This window comes from Mus musculus, chromosome 15, assembly GCF_000001635.26.
Source record: "Mus musculus strain C57BL/6J chromosome 15, GRCm38.p6 C57BL/6J".
Classification (NCBI taxonomy): Eukaryota; Metazoa; Chordata; class Mammalia; order Rodentia; family Muridae; genus Mus; species Mus musculus.
The window spans coordinates 35,816,571-35,838,599 of NC_000081.6; the positions used below are offsets into that span (position 1 = coordinate 35,816,571).

Consider the following 22,029-nt stretch of genomic DNA (forward strand, 5'->3'; position numbering starts at 1 on the left):
TTAGTGTTTTTCTAGCCCCAGTCTTAGATCCAAACAAGGATCAATTCCAGTGTTAGCTTCCCTTTAATGGGGTAAAACTGTAAGATTTGTGGCAGCTCACTTTGTATCTTGCCATGATGTGCAGCAAACACCATTCCATGATCACGGGACAGTTCCTATAGGTCTCCAACAATGGTTTGTTTTCAAGCCTTGGAGTTTATCTTGTCCAGAGCAGCAAGTTGCTGTGTGTCTGACTTCTGAGTCCTGGGATCCTCACACTAATGAATTCAAACAGAGAGGGGTTATTAGGCTGGGACTCAGAGTCTGCCTTCAGAGCCTTCAGAGCCAGAATAGAGGAGAAGTTACAAAACACAGATGTCTGTCAGGGATTCAGTCCAAAGAAAAATGCATGCCAGAAGTTAGGGATAGATACATTATTCTACCAACAAAAAATTGAATTTGGCTTTTATCCACAAAAAAATTGTTTCTTAAATACTCAAATCAAGCTATTAAGCCTTAATGTATTGTTGAAGTACAAAGTGTGAGGTTAGAGAGGCATACTTTAAAAGTCACATGTATTATGTCCTCATGAGGGCAGGCCAGCTCTCACTTCCTCAGAACTGGGCCAGATTGTACCTGTCAAAGAATCTGTAATCTTGTATTTTTATTCAGGACTAAAATTGTTCTGATGTTCTCTGAAATCATTAGTTTTGTGTATTAATAATTTAAAATGGAACTCAAAGCTTCCAAAGTATTGTATAATTACACAGAAGTAAAAAAAGTCTGTACTTTTAAATCCTAAAAGTAAGCCTGTCTGTTATTGTTGTTCAGACTTCTGTTACATGTTTATTCTATCTTTATGTGGATAGGCACATGTGAGGCCACAGCATGTGTGGGGATTAGCAAAGAGTTTGCTGGACTTTGTTCCACTTGTGGGCTTCAGGATCAAACTCAAGTATTCAGGCTTGGCAGCAAGAACCCCAACCTGTTTAGCTATCCCACTGGCTCATTTTTGTTGTTTTTTTATTAAGTCTCTAAGATCAATGCAATTTATTTTAATAGAATACTAAACTTTTATGAATCAGTTATGTTAGGGAAAACTTGTTCCTGTGAGGTTTTGTTGGTTTCGTTTTGTTTTCTCCCCCCTTCAGTTTTTAAAGAGTGATTTGTTCCAAGAGCCACCAAACTTGGGGATGTGGAATGGAAGACAAGCAAGAAGGCTCCTGATTGCTCTGTGCAAACTTCAGAGCAGTGTGCAGATGCCAGTGCTGGGCAGAGCGGTGTGCAGATGCCAGTGCTGGGCAGAACGGTGTGCAGATGCCAGTGCTGGGCAGAGTGGTGTGCAGATGCCAGTGCTGGGCAGAGCGGTGTGCAGATGCCAGTGCTGGGCAGAGCGGTGTGTAGAAGCTAGTGCTGGGCAGAGCGGTGTGCAGATGCCAGTGCTGGGCAGAGTGGTGTGCAGATGCCAGTGCTGGGCAGAGTGGTGTGTAGAAGCTAGTGCTGGGCAGAGCAGTGTGCAGATGCCAGTGCTAGGCAGAGCGGTGTACAGATGGCAGTGCTGGGCAGAGCGGTGTGCAGATGCCAGTGCTGGGCAGAGTGGTGTGCAGATGCCAGTGCTGGGCAGAGTGGTGTGCAGATGCCAGTGCTGGGCAGAGTGGTGTGCAGATGCCAGTGCTGGGCAGAGTGGTGTGTAGAAGCTAGTGCTGGGCAGAGCAGTGTGCAGATGCCAGTGCTAGGCAGAGCGGTGTACAGATGGCAGTGCTGGGCAGAGCGGTGTGCAGATGCCAGTGCTGGGCAGAGCGGTGTGCAGATGCCAGTGCTGGGCAGAGTGGTGTGCAGATGCCAGTGCTGGGCAAAGCGGTGTGTAGAAGCCAGTGCTGGGCAGAGCAGTGTGCAGATGCCAGTGCTGGGCAGAGCGGTGTGCAGATGCCAGTGCTGGGCAAAGCGGTGTGTAGAAGCCAGTGCTGGGCAGAGCAGTGTGCAGATGCCAGTGCTGGGCAGAGCAGTGTGCAGATGCCAGTGCTAGGCAGAGTGGTGTGCAGATGCCAGTGCTGGGCAGAGCGGTGTGCAGATGCCAGTGCTGGGCAGAGCGGTGTGCAGATGCCAGTGCTGGGCAGAGTGGTGTACAGATGGCAGTGCTGGGCAGAGCGGTGTGCAGATGCCAGTGCTGGGCAGAGCGGTGTGCAGATGCCAGTGCTGGGCAGAGTGGTGTGCAGATGCCAGTGCTGGGCAGAGCGGTGTGCAGATGCCAGTGCTGGGCAGAGTGGTGTGTAGAAGCCAGTGCTGGGCAGAGCGGTGTGCAGATGCCAGTGCTGGGCAGAGCGGTGTGCAGATGCCAGTGCTGGGCAAAGCGGTGTGTAGAAGCCAGTGCTGGGCAGAGCAGTGTGCAGATGCCAGTGCTGGGCAGAGCAGTGTGCAGATGCCAGTGCTGGGCAGAGCAGTGTGCAGATGTCAGTGCTGGGCAGAGTGGTGTGCAGATGTCAGTGCTGGGAAGAGCGGTGTGCAGATGCCAGTGCTGGGCAGGGTTTGGGTTTTATTCTTACCTCTCTCCATAATGTAGATTAGTTTTCTATTTCACACTTTCCTTTTCCACTTTCAATGAATCTTGCTAGGAAAACAGAAACAGCTCTGATTGAACTCTGCTTTGCACCCCAAGACAAATTTAGTATCGGTAGCTTTAGTTGTAACCTATGATGTTATGCATTTGATTGAATTGTCTAAATAATAGCATTTTGAAAACTCATCTTTTCCACATCACATTCTTTTTACATGATGATCAAACATTGGTCACCACCAAATAACAGTGGGCAGGGCTGCAAGTCATTCTAAGAAAATTTGCCTCCCTATAAATGTTTAAGACTTAAGAATTAGAACCACGCCGGGTGGTGGTGGCACACGCCTTTAATTCCAGCACTTGGGAGGCAGAGGCAGGCGGATTTCTGAGTTCGAGGCCAGCCTGGTCTACAGAGTGCGTTCCGGGACAGCCAGAGCTACACAGAGAAACCCTGTCTCGAAAAACCAAAAACAAAAACAAAAACAAACAAACAAAAAACAAAGAATTAGAACTAAGTAGCTATGAGAGCATTCTTTTTTCTTTTACCTACCTGGAGCCTGAAAGTAAGCTAAGCAAGCAGAGCTGTGCTTTGATATGGTCAGCTGAAATGTCAGCAGGCTTGATTTCATGCTTCATGGCTGCTCTTATAAGGCAAGAAAGTACAGGTTAAAACTGACTGGCAACTAACTACTGCAAGGTTAGTTATTTTAGGCAAATTTGTTATGACAGGAAATAAGGAGAGAAAAATGATTATTCTCAAAGTCATTCATGAGTTTTTCTTTCTTTGTGTGTGTGTGTGTGTGTGTGTGTGTGTGTGTGTGTGTACTTTTGCATTCCACTTGGCTATAATGTTTAGGTAGCCACTTATGAATATGTTTTTCTTGACAAAATAAATACTTTCATTCTCTTAACTTAGTTATATTTGAAGAAATACTTTAAAATTCTAAGAACTTTTATATTTTGTGAACAAAGTTTAATATATATAATGACAAATTATATTTACTAACTTTTTAGTTTAAACATATATAGCCCATGTTTTTCAAAGGTAGTTCACATTGGTATGTGCTAATTACATTGTTATTCTTGCTAATTTGATTTATGGATATTTGAAATGTAATGTCATATTTAAAGTGGCATTTTGTATTCATAATGAAAACTTTTAATGTAAAGGAGGCCTTATGAGCCCTAAGGATAGCCAAGGCACATCATGTATCTTTGAATTTATGTTCTTTTTGTATGTTAACTTCTTGACTCTTTAACAAAAGGCCTTGTATGACATCCTGTATCTCCAACTAAATTAGGAAATTTGTCCTTCTTGAGAAGAATAATATTACCCAGGGTCTATTCGTATGACGGGTTCTATCCTTCACTTTGCCATCTTAAGGAGAGAGGTTATATGCTACTTGGTTTTGCTCTCCAATACTCAAGGTGAGCGAAAACCATCTCTAAATCTCTAAAAACCATCTCTAAATGGGTTTTGAAGAAAGGAGACTTGTCTAATTTATTGAGTCTATTTCCTGGAAGTGATAACCAAACTAAAACTTTGTACATTCATTATAGGCTGTCACAAATTTCTATGGATCTATAAAGACTTGTGGATGAGCAGGGTAAAGCCAATGAGACCCTGTGGTGTTTCTGATAAGAAATTAAGACACAGCACCTGGAATTGATGCTCATCTGCACCAGGCACCCTCAAAGATACAATGAGTCCCAGAGGCCCTGAAAAGTTCCGTGTGCAAAACCTGAGATGCTTTTATTAAGTGCAGAAGGAAATTTATGTATCTGATTTTGAAGTCCAAAAAAAGACGTGCCTTTCAGCTTGAGTGGTTAAGAAGGGTTTGGGGCTTTGGCTTTTCTAGGAAGTGTAATGAGTACCAAAGAGGGAAGATTGGGGAAACACTGAGGAGAGAAACTGATGCATGTAAAGGCCTGTGCAGTGTAAAAGCAGGAAACTGCTCTGCAGAAAGAGCCAGGGGCCAGAATTGGGGCTAATTCCTTTGAAATTTGCAGACAAGTTCATTTTAATGAGGCCAAGCTACTCTTCTAGGATGTTTACCCCAAAGTGCCTGAGGTCAGCCAAGCTTATTGCTTGTTATTGTGTGTCATACAGTCTGCCCTATACTCAGGAGGGGATTGTGCAGCCATGCGAGTGTCCTGCATGTGTAGCTTTGTATTCCTTCTTTTTCCTTCCTACTATCTACAAATAATGTATCTTCCCATCAGAATCAGCAATCTCAAGGCTACTGAGATCTGTCTGTCAGCATCTCTATAGAGCACTGGTGCACTGTTGTCACCGTCTCTTACACCAGTGCTGATGCCCTGTTAACTCAGACTATAAAGACAATCTCAGGGTTGTCAGAAAGCTCTGGACTTTGTACATCATGAGAAAAAAATACATTTTAAAACACACATTTCAAATCTTTGATGGCAACCCAAAATATTGACTAATTTATTATTACAATTCCAAGTTTCCTGAAGTCAAGAACAGTGTGGGGGCTTTCCTGACCATGGTTCCCAATTTTCTCTTGTCATGGAAGCAATTCATTAATACTAACAAATTAAGTATATTCTATAGGGTAACAAAACCATGTTATAATCTGCTTATTATTGCTATACACACTTTGTGTGTGATGAGGCACATTTGTTAATCGCTACTTTATCAAGAAGTGGCAAGTGTGTTTACTCTACTGAAAGTAATGAGCCCATTGTTGAGCTTAAACATATGCTGTGAACAGTAGACCATTTAGAATGAAGTTCTTGAATATTTAGATAAAATTAAAATATATTATGAATTTAGGGTTTACATTAATTTTATTTTTTTACTATTTTAGTAAAGTTGTCTGCATTTAAGTTATTTTTTCCCCAGAAGTTTTTAATATATCAGTATCACTCTTCTTTTGGGAAAAATATGATCTTGAAAGATGTCATATTATACACCTGCATTTGCTTGAAACCTGGTAGCTTGATAAATTGATAAGATAACCGGGTCATATGTTAAGTTTTCTGAAAAACCAACTCAAACAGAGATTCTAATAAAAGAATGTTACACATTTCCTTTTAAACACTAAAAAGTATTTCTCAGGGCTCTTAAATTACCATATTCTGATACCAAGGGAAAATAAAATCTGGACTTAGAGTTTTGTTTGTACTTAGAGGTTTTCCGGACAGGAAGGGAGTCTTGATGCAGTGCATAAGCCACAATACCAGTGGGGCATTACAGGTGAAGACTACAGCTGTGCCCACACCACAGCGCAGCACAACTGCATGCCGGAATGCTTCCTGTGCAGAAATAGAGTTTGCTTAACTTGTTTCCCAAGAGTAGATCATATTAAAATGTTATAAAATCATGATTTCCTGCGTTTGAATACTTGTGGTTTCTCAACTGTTTCCAATATTATAAGGGTGTGTGTGTGTGTGTGTGTGTGTGTGTGTATGTGTGCGTTTCCATATCCATACCCATGTGACTTCCATTAGCTGACGATATATAAAAAGCTTTTCATTCTTAAAAAAAAAAAAACTAAAAGGCAGATACATGTAAAAAAAATAAGCAGGAGCATTAAACATTAAAAACATTTACATTTTATATCACTGAATGGTAGATGTTTACAATGAAGTGGAAACAAAATAAGCCGTTTTGTGGTCAAAATACATTCTTATTACCAATTAAAAACTATGCTCAATTTTCATTATTCTATGTGATTACTATGTCTCCTTCTGTATTATAAATAACTGCATGTAAGAATTAGTCTTTATTTTCAAAAAGACAAGTAAACCCAAACACATTTATGACTACATATGCCTAGGAGCAAATCTTGTCTTAACTTAATAACATTTCAACATTTCTGCTGCTGTGTGCTCATCGTGTTTCTATAAATACCTCACCTCTGGAACACTGGGAAAGTCATCTTGGGCTCAGATCTCAGCTCCAGTCTGTTGCCTGTCTGTCTGCTTTCTCTCCTCAGCCATTGCTTACCTGCTTCTCTTGTCTTCCTAGTGTTCTCTGTTAAGATTTGGTCTTATCACCACTGTTATGCTGTCATAAATGCAGTGTCTACACTTCTGTATTTTTATACAAAAATAATAGTTGTTATCAAAGTAAGAGTTGGACAACAGATACTCTATCAAAGTTACTAGGAACTTCCTGGTACAAAAGCAGCTCCACCCACCCCTGGGGATATACATCAAAAACAACTAGAGACAATTGGTTAATTTTGAAGTTACTTTAATCAGTGAAAGGCAGAATAAACAGTAAACTCAGGAGAAACCCTGGGTAATAAGAGCTCCATGGAGTTTTCAGTGCTGTATTTCCTCTTGCATAGGTCTGTTCTCATGCTCGGGACTGTGTGTATAATCAGGAACGACTTGATAAAAACCCAAGTTCTAACCTGTATCCATGAGGCTCTGGATAAGGAAGTGGAGGCTAAGGTGGAATGGACAGTATGACCAAGAAGGTTCAAGGTGCCTTAAACAACTAGAAGCTTATTGGTACCCAGTCTTTCAGGAAATGTCTGCTTAATCATGAAGTAACCACTGAGCTAACCAAGCCGAGACTCTAAAGGCTACACAACTGTATTAGTAAGATTTCCATTATTGAAACAAAACAACAAAGGCAGATCATTTATAGAAATAACAGTTTTTACTCAGAATACAGTTTTGGAGGCTCAAAAGCATGATAGTAGCATTTATTCAGATATGGCAAGAGCTCAAGTCTGAATACAGAAATTCAAGAGAGAGTGGAGGCCAGGATAGGTTTTCCTAACAACCTTATCCTTCTGAAGGCACTCCAGTGACCTAAGGACCATGCTCCAGATTTTGAAAATTCAGCAGCTTTATAGCATCATACTGAGGACCAAGGTTACCCTATGTGAAACTTTACAGGACAAAATCATCCGAATCCTGGCAGACTGCAAACCTCACAAGTCTGGTTCATAACTAGCAGCAAGCACTGATGCACTGGGAATGACAGAAGAAGGGCCAGATCAGATTCTCACAGTTGGTATTGTTTATTACGATTTAAAATATTAAAATACCAAGCTTTCAGCAAAAGCTCCTGAGAAATGCAGAGATAAGGAAGTATGTCCACAGACTGGAGGTGAAGGCAGTCAGTAGAAATGGTACTCTGAGGAACCTCGATGAACACTTGAGGCAGGATTGTCGTTGGTGGGCGGGGCAAAGAGGAGACCAGACTGGCTTTGCCTCCTGGGACTGAGCTGATAAACAGCAGCACCTTCATGCTCACACTGAGCTCTCCCCATCCACGAGTCAGACACAAGCCGCCACCTTAAAATGTGTGCAAGCAGTAGGTATGTCTTAAGAAATAAAAGGAGAAAGAAGAATGATGGCTCACCAGATAGGTAATACTCAGAAAGGGAAATATAAATACAACATTTCTTATCTGAAATGTTTAGGGTAAGAAGGATTTCAGATTTTGGGGGCTGTGTATTATTTGAATATAAATGAAGTATATTGGAAATGTGACCCACACTTAAATATGAAAGTCATGTATATTTTGTATACCTATGGCCCGGAGGTAACATCCTACAATATATTTACTAACTGTGTGCTGTGTGTGCCCTGTGCTCTGACTGCATCTATCACATAATTACTTGTAGGGTTTTCTGTCCTGCCAGCACTTCAACCACAAAACAGTTTTCAATTGCAGAGTATTTTAGGATTTCATATTGGAAAGGCTTAACTTGTGAAAAAATTAGAACAAACAGAAATTCTTGAATTGGAAAATCTAATTAATAAATACATTTAGTAGAAGGGCTGCATGGCAGACTTCAGCTGGCTTAGAAAGACTTGATGACTGGAGATGTGTTGTGAGTATCTCCATAACATGGGATGAAGAGAAGGAACAGATCAGACACCTGAGGCAAACCATCACGTGTGCTAACACTTGGAGAGAGCGAGTCCAGGGCAAGAGGGAAAAGGGAAGCAAAGATACCTGATTAAATGAAGCCTGATAGACACAAGCCTATATGATCTAAGAGGCTTGTTGAACTGCCAGTGAATATGCCTAGAGCCATGTAGACAAAATATCCTAGAAGCCACCAGAGAAGCAGCTCCTTACATATATAGACAGTCGTTAAGGTTAACATCTGATTTCTTATCAAATACCAAAGTGCTAAGAAGCAGGAGAATACATTCAAAGCGTTGAGAGAATACTTTGAATTAAAACTGCCTGCCTGGGTAAAGTCTAAGTGTGTGGGTGAATGACAAAGCAGAATAAGTATTGTACATTCATTTGCTTCCAAAGAATCTACTTCTTGAAAAACAAAGTTCATAAGAATAGTAATGACTGTGGCTGCATGCACAAGACCTGCACAAGGGCAAACCATCCAAACACACATCATGGGCAGGGATGGGTTCATGAAGCCTCATCCTTAGCTGAAAAGCTGTTCATCATTGATGGCTATTCAGGGAGGGAGGGTCAGTTTTCTTCACGGATGCAGCTCATGAAAGGTAAATGCTCCAGTAAGTAGTCCTACAGTCACTCACAGACTGCGTCAGGTGCTGAGTGTGCACAGTGGATTCAAGAAAGAGAATGCACATGATGCTGGGGGGGCCATGGTAGTGGAGTGGATTTAATCTAAGTAGATGTGTATTGTGAAACTCAAATTACAGAACAAAAAGGAACTGTAAATGGCAAATGACATATAAATTTTTTCTTCTTTAAATAATGAACGAGCATAGTTTTTATAGCCACTGACTGTGCATCTCTGAGCAAGTTCCCTGATACCAGCCACAATTAGCTTATCTGAAAAATGGAAATTTTCCTCACTAAGCTAATAATAAGAACCAGAAACGGCAAGGTACATAGAGGTGCCTTAGCACAGGTGGGACAACCTTGAGATCCCTTCCCAGATTCTACAGATTAGGAGAGAGCGGACTCTGACCTCCACTCTTCCACGCACACGTGCACTGAAAGCCGCTGTCGTCTTTACTGTGTTTTCCTTCTGTTGTGACCATCAGTTGTCTGGACATCCTTGGAGACTGGTGTGCTGGGAGAGGCGGGGAAGGTAACAAAACATCCATGAGCGAGCATCAGTACCTGAATCAGGAGTGGAAACATAAGTCCTTCATACTCACTAACCAGTCCTGTGTGTTCTTTAAGCTTCTCTGTTCGGTGGTAGGACAAAGGAACGGACAATGGAGGCAGAGGCATGTACTTGAGTTGTTAAGTCTCTTCCTTCTAGCAGCACAGGTGTACAGGCAAGACAGTCCCTTTGACTCCTTTGCCCCATTTGCCCCCTTTGCCCCCTTTGCCCCCTTTACCCCCTTTGCCCTCTTTGCCTAGGTGCTGTAGTGGGACTGAGTCCACAAAGGGGTAATTGCCTCACTTCAGCAGCCACTGCACCAAGAAGTAGAAGCCGTTCATCACGAGGACAGACAGGGAATTTGTAACTGCTAATAGTCTTGGCAGCACTAGTAAGTAATAAAAACAAATTAAGTGCCAGAATATTCTTTGTACCAAAAATATTTTTAAATGGCCAACACACATGCAAATCTTCCCAAATTAGCCATCAAGTGGAAACAAATTGTGAAATAACATTTTAACTGCATAAATAGATGTGCTTTTACCAACTGGCAGATATACAGCATAAAATATATTCATATGCAAAGGCCACATATGCTTAGAGTGCAGTTTATTATGTATGGCTGGCTAATTTTTTAGGTCCTGTCAAATAGTGAATAGGAAAACAAAATGTAATAAAAAAATATAATCTTGACAGTCATTTGAAATGTACCATGTGCTCCATGTGGAATGTCTTCCAGGGAAACCAATTTACTTGTTCCCACTTCCCATGACTCAGTACTAGATACTCAGGCTCTCTAAACTATTTTTTGGCAACCAACCTTTCTTGGAATAGTCATCTTTCTTTCAAGTTATTCACTACAGGCATTAGTAATAAATCCTTAGTTATAGATATATAACTAAAAATCATTCGCATGGTCTCTTTCAAATCTAAAAGCTCATACTAAAGTTATTTTAAATAGATCACACAAAACAGAGCCAACTCTTCCTTGGGAATAATTAATTGCTACCATATGAAGCTGTAAGAACAATGTGACCATGTTCAATTGTTAGTTTTGTTATGTCACTACTTATCTAGAAACTAGCTGGGGAATGTCAGCTTTAACTGAGAGACAAAGGAAGTGAGTGAGCCGAAAGTGGGGTTGTTTACAAATGGGCCCTTGCACACTCCTCTAAATGAAAGAACTGGTGCACGCGAGTGATGTAGAATAGCACAGCATAGAGCTTACGCTGTTATCTCCTTGCCAGCTAACTCTGTTCATTAACTAGGGGTGTAGGTAGTACAGGAGGGTGAGCCAGAGCCCCTCTCACACTAAGCAAGAGCTATACCCCAGCTGTCTGAAACCATTTGAAAACATTGCTCATGATATGCTATACGCAAGCCTCTAAGCAGCTTAACAGTTCCTTAAGAATATTAAGCCAAGAACATGGCATACAAAAAAGTCTGAAAGAAGTAGCTATGGATTTCTTTTAAAACCTCAGCCATTGACCCTATCTCTTGTACATCGAGACTTAGTTGCAACAGAGCCCTTGCTTTCCCTCCTCCATGGTCACTATCTAAACTGAGATTTATCCCTTCCTGTCTAAAGACTGATCTGTATCTATTCCTCTCTATCCTCCAGTCAGCTCCCTATTTTAGATTCCTAGCCAGTCTACATTCCTAACTCATCACTAAAGTCAGTTTATTATGACCCTGGAGTAAGTTGTGCATCAACACAGTTAACACCCCTTGCAGTCTCTGCAATATCCAGCTCCTCACTGTTTCTACTAGAGTGGCTTATTGTTGTTGTCACTTGAGTTTGTCCAGAGAAGAACTCATGATTGCCCGCCCCATCCCAGTGGATGCCATCAGCACTATGCAGTTGCTCAGGCCACCGTGGCATGGCGTCACCCTCGTATCTGAGCAGTCCAGACTGACTGTTAGGTCCCAGGAACATCCCCTGCTAACCCAGTCTCTAATATCTTGACCTTAAATCTCCTAATGGGTTGCCTTCCTGCCATACTTACCACTTAAATTCATTTTCTATATTATCTAGAATCTTTTAGAAATGTAAACTTTACTGCATCATTTCTATGTTCTCCAAATGGCATTAAGATAAAATTAAATCCTTACTTTGGCTTAAAAACAATTTAGTTTTATTAGCTTCATTTTGCAAATTAGGGATGTGTAGCTTATACTCATTATGTTGCCCAAAAGCTGTGGTTTGTCAGGACCAGGATTTTTTTTCCCCTTTTATTGAAAATAGTTTTTTTTTAATCTCAGAATATATACTGATATGGTTTCCTCTCCCTCTGCTCCTCCCACTTCTTCCTTACCTCCTTCCATCTGGATCCACACCTCCCCCCCCTCTTTGGGCTCTATCATTTTGGTCTGTTGAAAAAGAAAACAGGCTTCAAAAAGATAAATAATAAAATATAATATACCAAGATAAAACAAAAACTAACACATCAGAATAAGGCAAAGCAAACAGAAGAAAAGGAGCCCACAAAAGGCACAGGATACAGATGCAGAGACCCACTCATTGGACACTATGTTCTCATACAAACACAGGATACAGATGCAGAGACTGATGCATTGGACACTCTAGGATCTCATAAAAACACTAAATTGGGAGCTGTAATATATACCCAAAGGACCTATAGGGTGAAAAGAGAGAAAAAATTATAAATATAAAATAAGATAGTTAAAAAAAAAAAAAAGAAGTCCTGACGTGACATTATGAAACCTCTGAAGATACCCAGGACCAGGATTTCCCCACGTGGAACACTAGTGAGGTTTTTCTGTTTCGAATGTTAGAATGAAATGATAGTATAGAAATGGCCATCTATAGAGTTTTCTTCTGTCAATAAATTGTTGAGTTGGTACTTGGAAAACTGAAAACAATGCATACTAAGTCGTGCTTCAGTACACTGAAGGTAAGGTAAATACACCTGCTCCTCTTTGTTCATCTTTGCCAACTTCATATGTGTGTGTAGTGAGCCTGTGTCACCCTTCCCTTTCATATCCTTTCCTTCCTGCTGAACCCTTTCTTCTTCCAAGATATCTCCTGTGTTTGTCTTCATTTTGTTTCAAATCCACTGAGTTTAATTATAGTTGCTTATATGAACATGGCTGAGAGATTATTTACTGGAGTGTGGGCTACTTGGCAGTGGCTACACCCCTGACAAAATGACACTTCTTACACTAACAGCCATTAACTGCCAATAGTGGGGGCCTTCTGCAATGATGAAGTGCCAGCAGACCCCATCTTGTACAGTCCTGTGTTGTACAGGGAACCATAGCCGTGCTGGGTTAATGGGCACCGCAGCTGTGCTGTGCACACATCCCTGTCCTCTGACTCTTTCTGCTTCTGTTAATGTCCCTGCCAGAACCGAGCACTTCAGCATTGCCTATTCTCAGCACTTTGGCCGGTTATGACAGGTTTTTTTCTTATTCATCGCTGTTACTATACTAAGACACCTCTCTGGTAAAGGCTGAATACAATGGGTATATTTACATCGTGTTTAGAAGGCTGTTGGCAGAATGACTATTTAACCAGACAGGTTTATAGCTTTCTTTTTTAAAACTTTTTATTGATTCCTTGGTAGTTTCATATCATGTAACACAATCCCACTCATCTCCCTCTGCCCTCATAACCTCCAATTTCCAAAAGAAATTTTTAAAAAGTAAAAAGTGTGTGGGTATATACATCATAGTGGAAGCTCTAGTGTGTCACAGTGTGTCCCTCAATATACCCTCTGTCCATACATCTTCAAGACAGTATTAATAATAAATAGTAGGTCTGCCCCTCAGCAACTCCCCAGCCACTAGCCCTTGACCAAGTTTACAAACCGGGCATGAGCTTCCTCTTGTGAAGAAATTCTCAAGTCAGTCAGAAAACAGTAGGTCAGCCCTGACACTTATGCCACTATTGCCCAGAGAACATATCTTGCCTGGCAGATTCTTATTGCAGCTTTCATAACTAGGTGAGACTGCTGATAACCTTTTCTCTCCCAGCTCCCTGAATAGCACCTCCTGACATTACGAGAACTGGCCAATAGAAAGAAAGCTCTCCAATTAGCTCTGTCTTGATTTCTTTTTGTCTATAAACCAAAACGTCTGTGTTGAAATCAAATATATTCTTAACTTTTGTAAATATGTGAATAGGCGTAAAATTTAAGTGTTTTCAACAAGATTTTTGTGTGAATTTATTAATTCTCTCCATTAAGCAATAAAAGTAGGACATATAACTGAATATCTTGACAAACATATGATTGTCATGTAGTGGAACCTATTTCTATAGTAGTTTTCTGTAGTTTCCAGAATTCTCTGAGTAAGTTGAGATATTCCAGTTGAGATGTGTTAACTGTAGAGTTGGCCCCTGACAAGTTGTAAGCTCAAAGTTTTTCTTTAATGCTCATTTTCTTTTTTTTTAATTTATTTTTTATTAGGTATTTTCTTCATTTATATTTCAAATGCTATCCCAAAAGTCCCCCATACTCTCCCCCCCCCAACTCCCCTACCCACCCACTCCTACTTCTTGGTCCTGGCGTTCCCCTGTACTGGGGCATATAAAGTTTGCAATACCAAGGGGCCTCTCTTCCCAATGATGGCCGACTAGGCCTTCTTCTGATACATATGCAGCTAGAGACACGAGCTCTGAGGGTACTGGTTAGTTCATATTGTTGTTCCACCTATAGGGTTGCAGACCCCTTCAGCTCCTTGGTTACTTTCTCTAGCTCCTCCATTGGGGCCCTGTGTCCCATCCTATAGCTGACTGTGAGCATCCACTTCTGTGTTTGCCAGGCACTGGCATCGCCTCACAAGAGACAGCTATATCAAGGTCCTTTCAGCAAAAGGTTCCTACGTACCCCATTTCCACATTTCTTCTGCCCCTAGTTGTGAGTTTCTTAATCTAAAGAACAGGCTCGATGCTTTCTGAAAAGACTCAAAGCAAGATAGCATTTGATTTGGGCTTTGATAGACAGGAAGGGTTTAGACACAAAAGGACAAGAAAATGGGTATTTCGGATTGGAGAGAATACAGAAATAATGATGCAAAGAGAAGAAGCTGTAAACAAGCTTGCCATGAGTAGCAAGAAATGAGAATTGCTGTCCTTTTTTTTTTCTTCTTGATTTCTTATTGTTTTGTTCTTTTAGCACAAGTTAGCCCCAAATGCCCTATGTACCTGCTATCTGAAGTTAACCTTGAACTTTGATTATCCTTCCTCCACCTTACAAGTGTTGGGGTTACATGTGCACACCACCATGCCTAACTAACACTGGTTTCCATGAATATGCTACTTTTAAGTTCCCCAAACATATGCATCTGCTTCAGTATACTCATGAATCTTGAGTCCTCCTCACCCAGCATCACCACCCTCACACATGCACAGTCAAGATCCTGTACTTATGGGGCATGAGAGGTGACTCAGTGGGCTAAGTATTTGCTGTCTGTAGTGGCTAGCCTTATGTCAACTTGACACAACTTATCTGAAAGAATGGACCCTCAGTTGAGGAAATAACCCCCATAAGATCAGTCTGGAGGGCATTTTCTTACTTAGTGATTGATGGAGGAAAGCCCAGCCCATCATGGGTGGTGCTATCCTAGACTAATGGGTCTGGGTTGTCTAAGAAGGCAGGGTGAGCCAGCCATGAGGAACAAGCCAGTAAGCAGCAGCCCTCCATGGTCTCTGCATCAGCTCCTGCCTGCCGGTTCCTGCCTTGTATAAGTCTGTCCAGGCTTCCTTCAATGTTAGGCTACAATATGGAAGTGTAAGCCAAATAAACCCTCCCTCTGCCAAGTTGCTTTTGGTCATGGTGTTTCATTATAGCATAAGTCATCTTAAGACACTGACTAAGCCTGAGGACCTGAGTTTAGATCCCCAGCACTAATTAAAAGCCAGTGCAGCCACTCTCATCTCTAATCCCTGTGCTGAAAGCAAGGACAGGAGAATCCCTGCAGCATGCTGGGCAGCCCGTCTAACCAATCAGATCCAGTGAAATAGGCTGTCTCAAAAAATAATGTTAAGAGTGTTTAAGAAAAGCACTTGATACTGATCTCTGTTCTTCACATTTTAGGTAAGAGTAAAAGTAGGAAGGAAGGCAAGGTTTACTTTGGAAACTTTTTTTTTTTCCCCAGATCTTATTATGGCCTCAAAACTGCTTTAAATGCTAAAGAAAAATTTTAAAATAATATGCCCTTTCTTCATCTTGGGGTCTCAATCTAGTATTGTCTGATGTGTAAGAACTTAAGGGGTCTGATGCTATATTTTGGAGTCATATACTGGGAATAGAGGTGACACAGAAAGTAGTTCCCAGCTCTGAGAAGGGTAGCAAGGAAATGCTTCCAAAATATGAAGCACATCTTAATAGAGTACTTTTTAAGGCAAATAGGATTTACCACATGTCATTTTAAAACTAAAATTTTAAGTTTAATAACATATCCTGTGTATCTTTTGTTATATGGTATTTGTCATTCATTTTGACCATTGTGTATACTCCACTCTAAGCAGTTCCCACTAACAGATGTTTAAGTTGTTTCCACTTTTCCTACTAATACTCTTGAAGTACATATACAAACATATAAAATACATAAGAGAGACACACATGCCCTCTTGAATTTACAGTCACAGTAAAACAAAGCCTTAGATATAATCTAAGTAACAAAAATAAGCACTTATTCACAGTACCTAGGAATGTGGGGTTTTTCACATACCTGTGCAAAAAGCTGAGCTATCAATCTTAAGCTGCCATGTTAATGCATATATTTATTAATTAATGCATTGATTAATATTAATGTCATTCTTATATATTTGCTTAAATTCACATTTGTTAAGTATTAGTAATGGTGGCTTTTCATGTCTACTGGACAGTTTTATTTGTTCTGTGAAATAGTTGCTGTTAGGATCTGTGCTTTAGCCCTATGAAAGCTGGTAAGTGTTACGTGAGTACTGTGGAAAGCATAAGAGTCCTAGATCAGAAATAAAAGACAGCATTACAGACAGCCCAGCGACCAAGGTGAACATCACGTTTGCACTAGATTCCCCTTGCCTTCTACCAAGGGCCATGCAGGAAGCCCCTGGGGACATGCTGTACTGAGGAGACCTTGGGCACAGCTGCGGCATGTGGAGCTAGACCGCGGTCCCTCTCTAAAGCAGATGTGTGTTCCTCCGTGTGCTCCCCACTTGGTTTTTAGGGGCTCTCTCCTATCTGAACCAGCAGTCCCTCTGCTGTCATTGTCTTGCCTGTCTTAGCATGCATACTTTTTTATATTTGATTTTTATCAGTGATTTTTTTTCTAACTCCTAAGTTTTGTTGCATATATAGCAATACTTTGTTCTTTCAAAGTCAAAATTAGCAGCTTTCTTTCATGCTCTCACTTTGAAGCTTCTCTGGTTTATCCTAAATTTTCTTTTGTGTGAGCAATTGTGATCTCTTTGTGGTTTCCGTCTTTCCACTGCTTGTCTGAAAGTGTACTCTTGCTACAGAGGACCTTCAATCAGTTCTTGCCTCTCACTGTTCCTTTAATGCCTTGTCTTTTAGATATTGTAGTAAACAGTAGACAGCTTGTTCTCCATTGTTTTTCCTCTATAGAGAAGACTGTGGGTGCTTTGACTATTGAGGCTTTTTGATGATCCTTTGAGAGTGAACAGGACTCATGTAACTGGGAAGCGCTCCTGAAGCATTCATTACCTTTCATACCTCTCTGTCTTCCTATCAAGTCACAATGGTTTATATAACTTCTCTGACAGTTTAATATTTCAACAAGTACACAGTATAGTTTAACTTATGGATTTATTAACTTTTATTTATTTATTTTATGTGTATGGGTATGGGTATTTTGCCGGCATGTGTGACTGTGCATCATGTTCATGTGTGGTGCCCTCAAAGGTCAAAAGACGGTGTCATATCTCCTAGAATTAGAGCTACAGACAGTTGTGAGCTGCCACCATCTTGGTGCTGGAGGCTGAACCTGTTTCCCCTGCAAGAGCTCTGAGCCATCTCTCCAGTCCCATAGTTTCTGACTTGAACTTCTAATTGTTTCTCTATTTTCTTACAGGTCCCTTGTGGTTTGGAATATTGGGATGAACTCCAGAAGGTTTTTGTTGCGTTTCAAGAATTCAGTCTGTCTGAAAGCAAAGTTTGTGAATTGCAGTTGCCAGATATCAACCTTGTACATGACCAGAAGAAACTGGTGTCCTCAGATCTGTGGAGAATCGTCCTAAACAACAATCAAAATACGACAGATGACCAAAGGTAACAGAGAGCCAGATGAGAGGGACTCTCTTCTCCTGTGCCTCTTCACTAGGCTAGTGTGGATCTCTAATGCTGGTGTGTGCCGGAATTGTAAACAAAAGGAAGTAAAGCTCACTGTGGCTGCTTCACTCATAGCCTAAAAACCCTTGCAAAGGAACCTGTTCCCAAATTGTAAATAAAAATAATGAATGAATGAAATCAAACAAAAAAAAATCTATTATCCAGAACCCCAAAACACGGAGGCAAATAGCTCAGTATCTTGATGGACTACTTAATATTGTGAAGATAAACCTAGGGCAGGAAAAGGAAGATTATATAAATGTAACTGTCTACATCTAAAATAAAAGTTTTCAAATATGTTCATCTTTAAAGATTTTTTTTAACTTTAAGAGATAACCTAAAGACATTAGGCAAAAATGGCCAACCAAGTTCAGAGAGCTGGCATTGCCCCATGAGGTGACATTGGTCACAATGAGTTTCAGAAGCCAGAGGCTTCAGGTATTCTGAATCATGTCTCCAGAACTTCTTAGTCCGTATTATAATTCCAGATTATGCCCATTTCTGGTATTTGCCTGCTTGGTGTGTTTATAAATTTAAAGAAAAATAACTCCAGCAAATATTCAGCATGTTTTCTGGTTTACTTGCCCTGCTAAACTTCTGTGCTTATGCTTTTGTGAAAGTTAAAGAATGGAAGCCTCAGTCGGGGCCCTCTCCTGGGCAGTAAGTGTGTGCCATGAGCTTGGATGCGGTGAGGCCAAGGGTGCCATGAAGCCCTGCATGTGCAGTGAGCCCTGCTGTTCTTTCCTTTCACCGTCTCACCTTCTGGTCTTCCTCATGGTCAGCCTTAGTGCCTGCTGCCTTAGTTTCTGGTCCACTCCCTTCCTTTTCTCACTGGATAACATTCAAACACTAATGAAAGGAAGACATATACCACTCCAGTGCTTTTGCAAATCAAGCCTTGTTTTGTTTTGTTTATGTAACTTTAATTCTGTCCATATGTAATAATTATGACCCAGTGTTATACTGCTGTCTACTCTATGTTCTAAATAGTGGAAGATGATTTTTCTCCTGAGAGTATTTATTTGTATTAATAATGTGTGCTTGTTGGAGCTCTCACACTGAAGTCACTCTGCTTAGCATTTTTGTGTGTAGCTTCACAGTGCCTTTCATTGGCTACATTGTATGTTTCATAATAGTAACATTTTTAACTTTATATATTCTATTTCCAGGTCATCTAGACTCTGTAAAATTAGTGACCTTCCAATATATTACTAGTAGCATGCTGTCAGTGAGAGCGTATGTGAGAAATAAGGTCTTGATTTCACTACAAGTCAGAGAGCACCTACCCTCCAGAGAATTAGCAGATGTGGAGGAAGATTGCTTCCTCAAAGGAGAGATTACCTCATCAAAAACCAGGAGATTTCAGAGAATAAGCTGGAGACAGTTAAGCTAATTTTTAAAAACTGTTTCATTAAGAGTATCCAGTTAGAAATGATTTCTTGATTAGAATTATGGAAGAATGTATTTTCAACATGGAAAGAAGTTCTCTAGACCAGGTCAATTCCTCTGACTCTGAAGCACTCATAAAAATTTCTGTTGCGACTTTGGCACTGTTGAAGTGCGAAGCCCTTAGAGAAAAGAATGCATCAGCCCGTCATGTGAAGGCACTTTTCCTCGGACTGTTGACATTGCAGGCACAGACCTTTGGCCCTTGATGGGGATTTGTCACATTACCTAATATTTTGCAGTTAATCTTATTTAAAATTGTTTGGAATGAATACCTTTTTAAGTAGAATTTAATTATAATTAGTTTAGAATTTAATATAAATCACTATTAATATTGAACTAACGTTGGAAAAAGCAAGTCTGGTCTCAAAAAAGAAGGGACATGAGGCAAAGGAAGCAGAGCAATTGAGGAGATGCTTTGCTCTCCTCTCCTCTCCTCTCCTCTCTTCTCCTCTCCTCTCCTCTCCTCTCCTCTCCTCTCCTCTCCTCTGCTCTCCTCTGCCCTCTGCCCTCCTCTGCCCTCCTCTGCCCTCCCCTCCCCTCCCCTCCTCTCCCCTCCCCTCTCTCCTCTCCTCTCCTCTCCTCTCCTCTCCTCTCCTCTCCTCTCCTCTCCTCTCCTCTCCTCTCCTCTCCTCTCCTCTCCTCTCCTCGTGGCAATAGAGCTAGCCTGGGTTGCATGGGCATAGAGATCCAGTACTGAGGGCATGAGAGCAGGAAAGCTGACTGTGCCCCTTGCTGGCTGCAGCATTGGATGGGCCAGTCAGGAATGGGCAGGAGAGCTCACCCTAGTGGTGTGGGTGCAGGAGAGCTAGTTGGCTGACCAGCTCAGCTAACTCTCAGGCCCAGATCCAAGGCTTTGAATTGGCCCACCTCAAAATCTACCCCATCCATGAACTGCTGGAGTATATGAAGGGGTTGGTTCTATAGATCCAAAACTACAGGATCTTCATGACACAGGGCAACAGCAGGATATCTAAGAGGAGTCCTAGTAGGGTTCCTGTATCGATAGAGTAGCAGAAGTGGGAGGCCTAGAACCAGCCCAACAAGTCATTGTGATGAACATCAACAAGTGAAAAAGTGTGGAAAAGGGTATACTGTGAGGCACACTGTGACACACTACAGCTTCCAGAACACGATTTTTTTTTCTCTGTTGGGAGCAGATTGCAAGGGTACAGGGCATTTCAAGGGGAGGGGGAGATGAGTGGGATTGGGGTGCATGATATGAAATTCACAAAGAACCAAGATGTGATGGTGGCAACTATGGTGGTTGTCTACTTATAGTGGTGGAGTAGGCTATGGTGGTAGAGACAATGGGTTTGGATGTGATGGTAGTAACTATAGTGGTGGCCGTAATTATGGAAATAGAAGAGGATCTGGTGGTAAAGATGCTGACACCAGAGGCAATTACAGAGGTATTGATGGTGGTGGCCACTGTGGTAGTGGTCGTGGTTATAGTAATATAGGAAGGAAGTTATGAGAGTGGACCAGGATATGGAAACCAAGGTGGTGGAAATAGTGGTTAAAGGAGGACATGGTGGTTACAATGAAGGAGGCAATTTTGGTGGAAGTAACTATGGTGGTGGTAGAAACTATCATGATTTTCGAAGTTATAGTCAACAACAGCAATCCAATTAGGGTCCCTTTGTGTGGACAGTGTTAGTTGAGGACACTCAGGCAGTCCCTATGGTGGTAACTATGGATCTGATTATGCTATAAGTAGTGGCTATGGCAGCAGAAGACTTTAGCTCCTGGCACACATACAGCAGAGGACTGCCTTGTCTGGCCTTAGTGGGAGAGGATGTGTCTAATCCTGCAGAGACTTGATCCACCTGGGTGTGGTGATATGGGATGGGTAGGAGGAGGGGAACCCTGTGAGGTGAGGCAGAGAAGGAGCAACATTTTGGATGTAATACTTTTAAAGAAGCAATAGAAAAGGCCTACAGTTCTTAGCCGGAGAAAGTGAGGAGTTGTCAGAAAAGCTGCAGATTATTTTGAGTAATTGTAAAAATCTGCCACAAAAGGAATGATGATCCATAGTCAGAAAAGTGATTGCAGCTTAAGCAGAATGCTGCTTCTTGTTCAGGGCTTCTATAACACAGTTTACAAAATGTACAGCTATTGAGTAATACAATGTAGTATCAATTAGATAGCATCCCTGAGATTTTTCATGTGTTGTAGCTTTGGTTTTTTTCTCTATTCATTACATCAGGAATATTGCCCTGTGGTTATGATAGTGGGACAGAGAATCTAAAATTAAGGGACTTTTAGATTTTCAGTGTTTGCATAATTCAGTTTTCCTACATTTTGGTATAAAGACTTGAACAAAATAAAGTTTTGAAGGTCTTTCCTTGTGAGTTATCAAGTAAAGACCATTGTTAATTACTGTTGTGTATACATTTTCGTAGAGTTAACTATAAAGAAATACCTACTGACTTGCAGTTTAATGGGGTATTCTCCCATTTGGCATGGAATGAATAGATGTTTGTATGGTCGTAGTGTGTGATAATTAGGGTTGGGTAAAACATTAGCATATTTGTGAATTTAATAGCATTAAGAGTAACTTAAAATGAAAAAAATTAAAAGTTTCTGTTTGAATGTTTTTGCATTTTTTCTTTCAAAATGTAATCATGACTTTAGCATGTAAGATTGAGTACTAGCTGTGTTAAGAACACCACTGTTCCATATTTACATGGTCACATTGAAACTGCTGCCA

The 22,029-nt window shown here is 41.1% G+C and overlaps 1 protein-coding gene across 1 annotated transcript in view; it reads left to right on the plus strand.

The window, feature by feature from the left end:
- Positions 1-22,029, plus strand: part of Vps13b (vacuolar protein sorting 13B) — a 560,112-nt gene that overhangs the window by 445,453 nt on the left and 92,630 nt on the right. Inside the window, exon 40 of the mRNA NM_177151.4 lies at positions 17,614-17,810. Within this exon, the coding sequence (NP_796125.2) occupies positions 17,614-17,810 (197 nt within the window). The remainder of the gene's footprint in view (positions 1-17,613; positions 17,811-22,029) is intronic.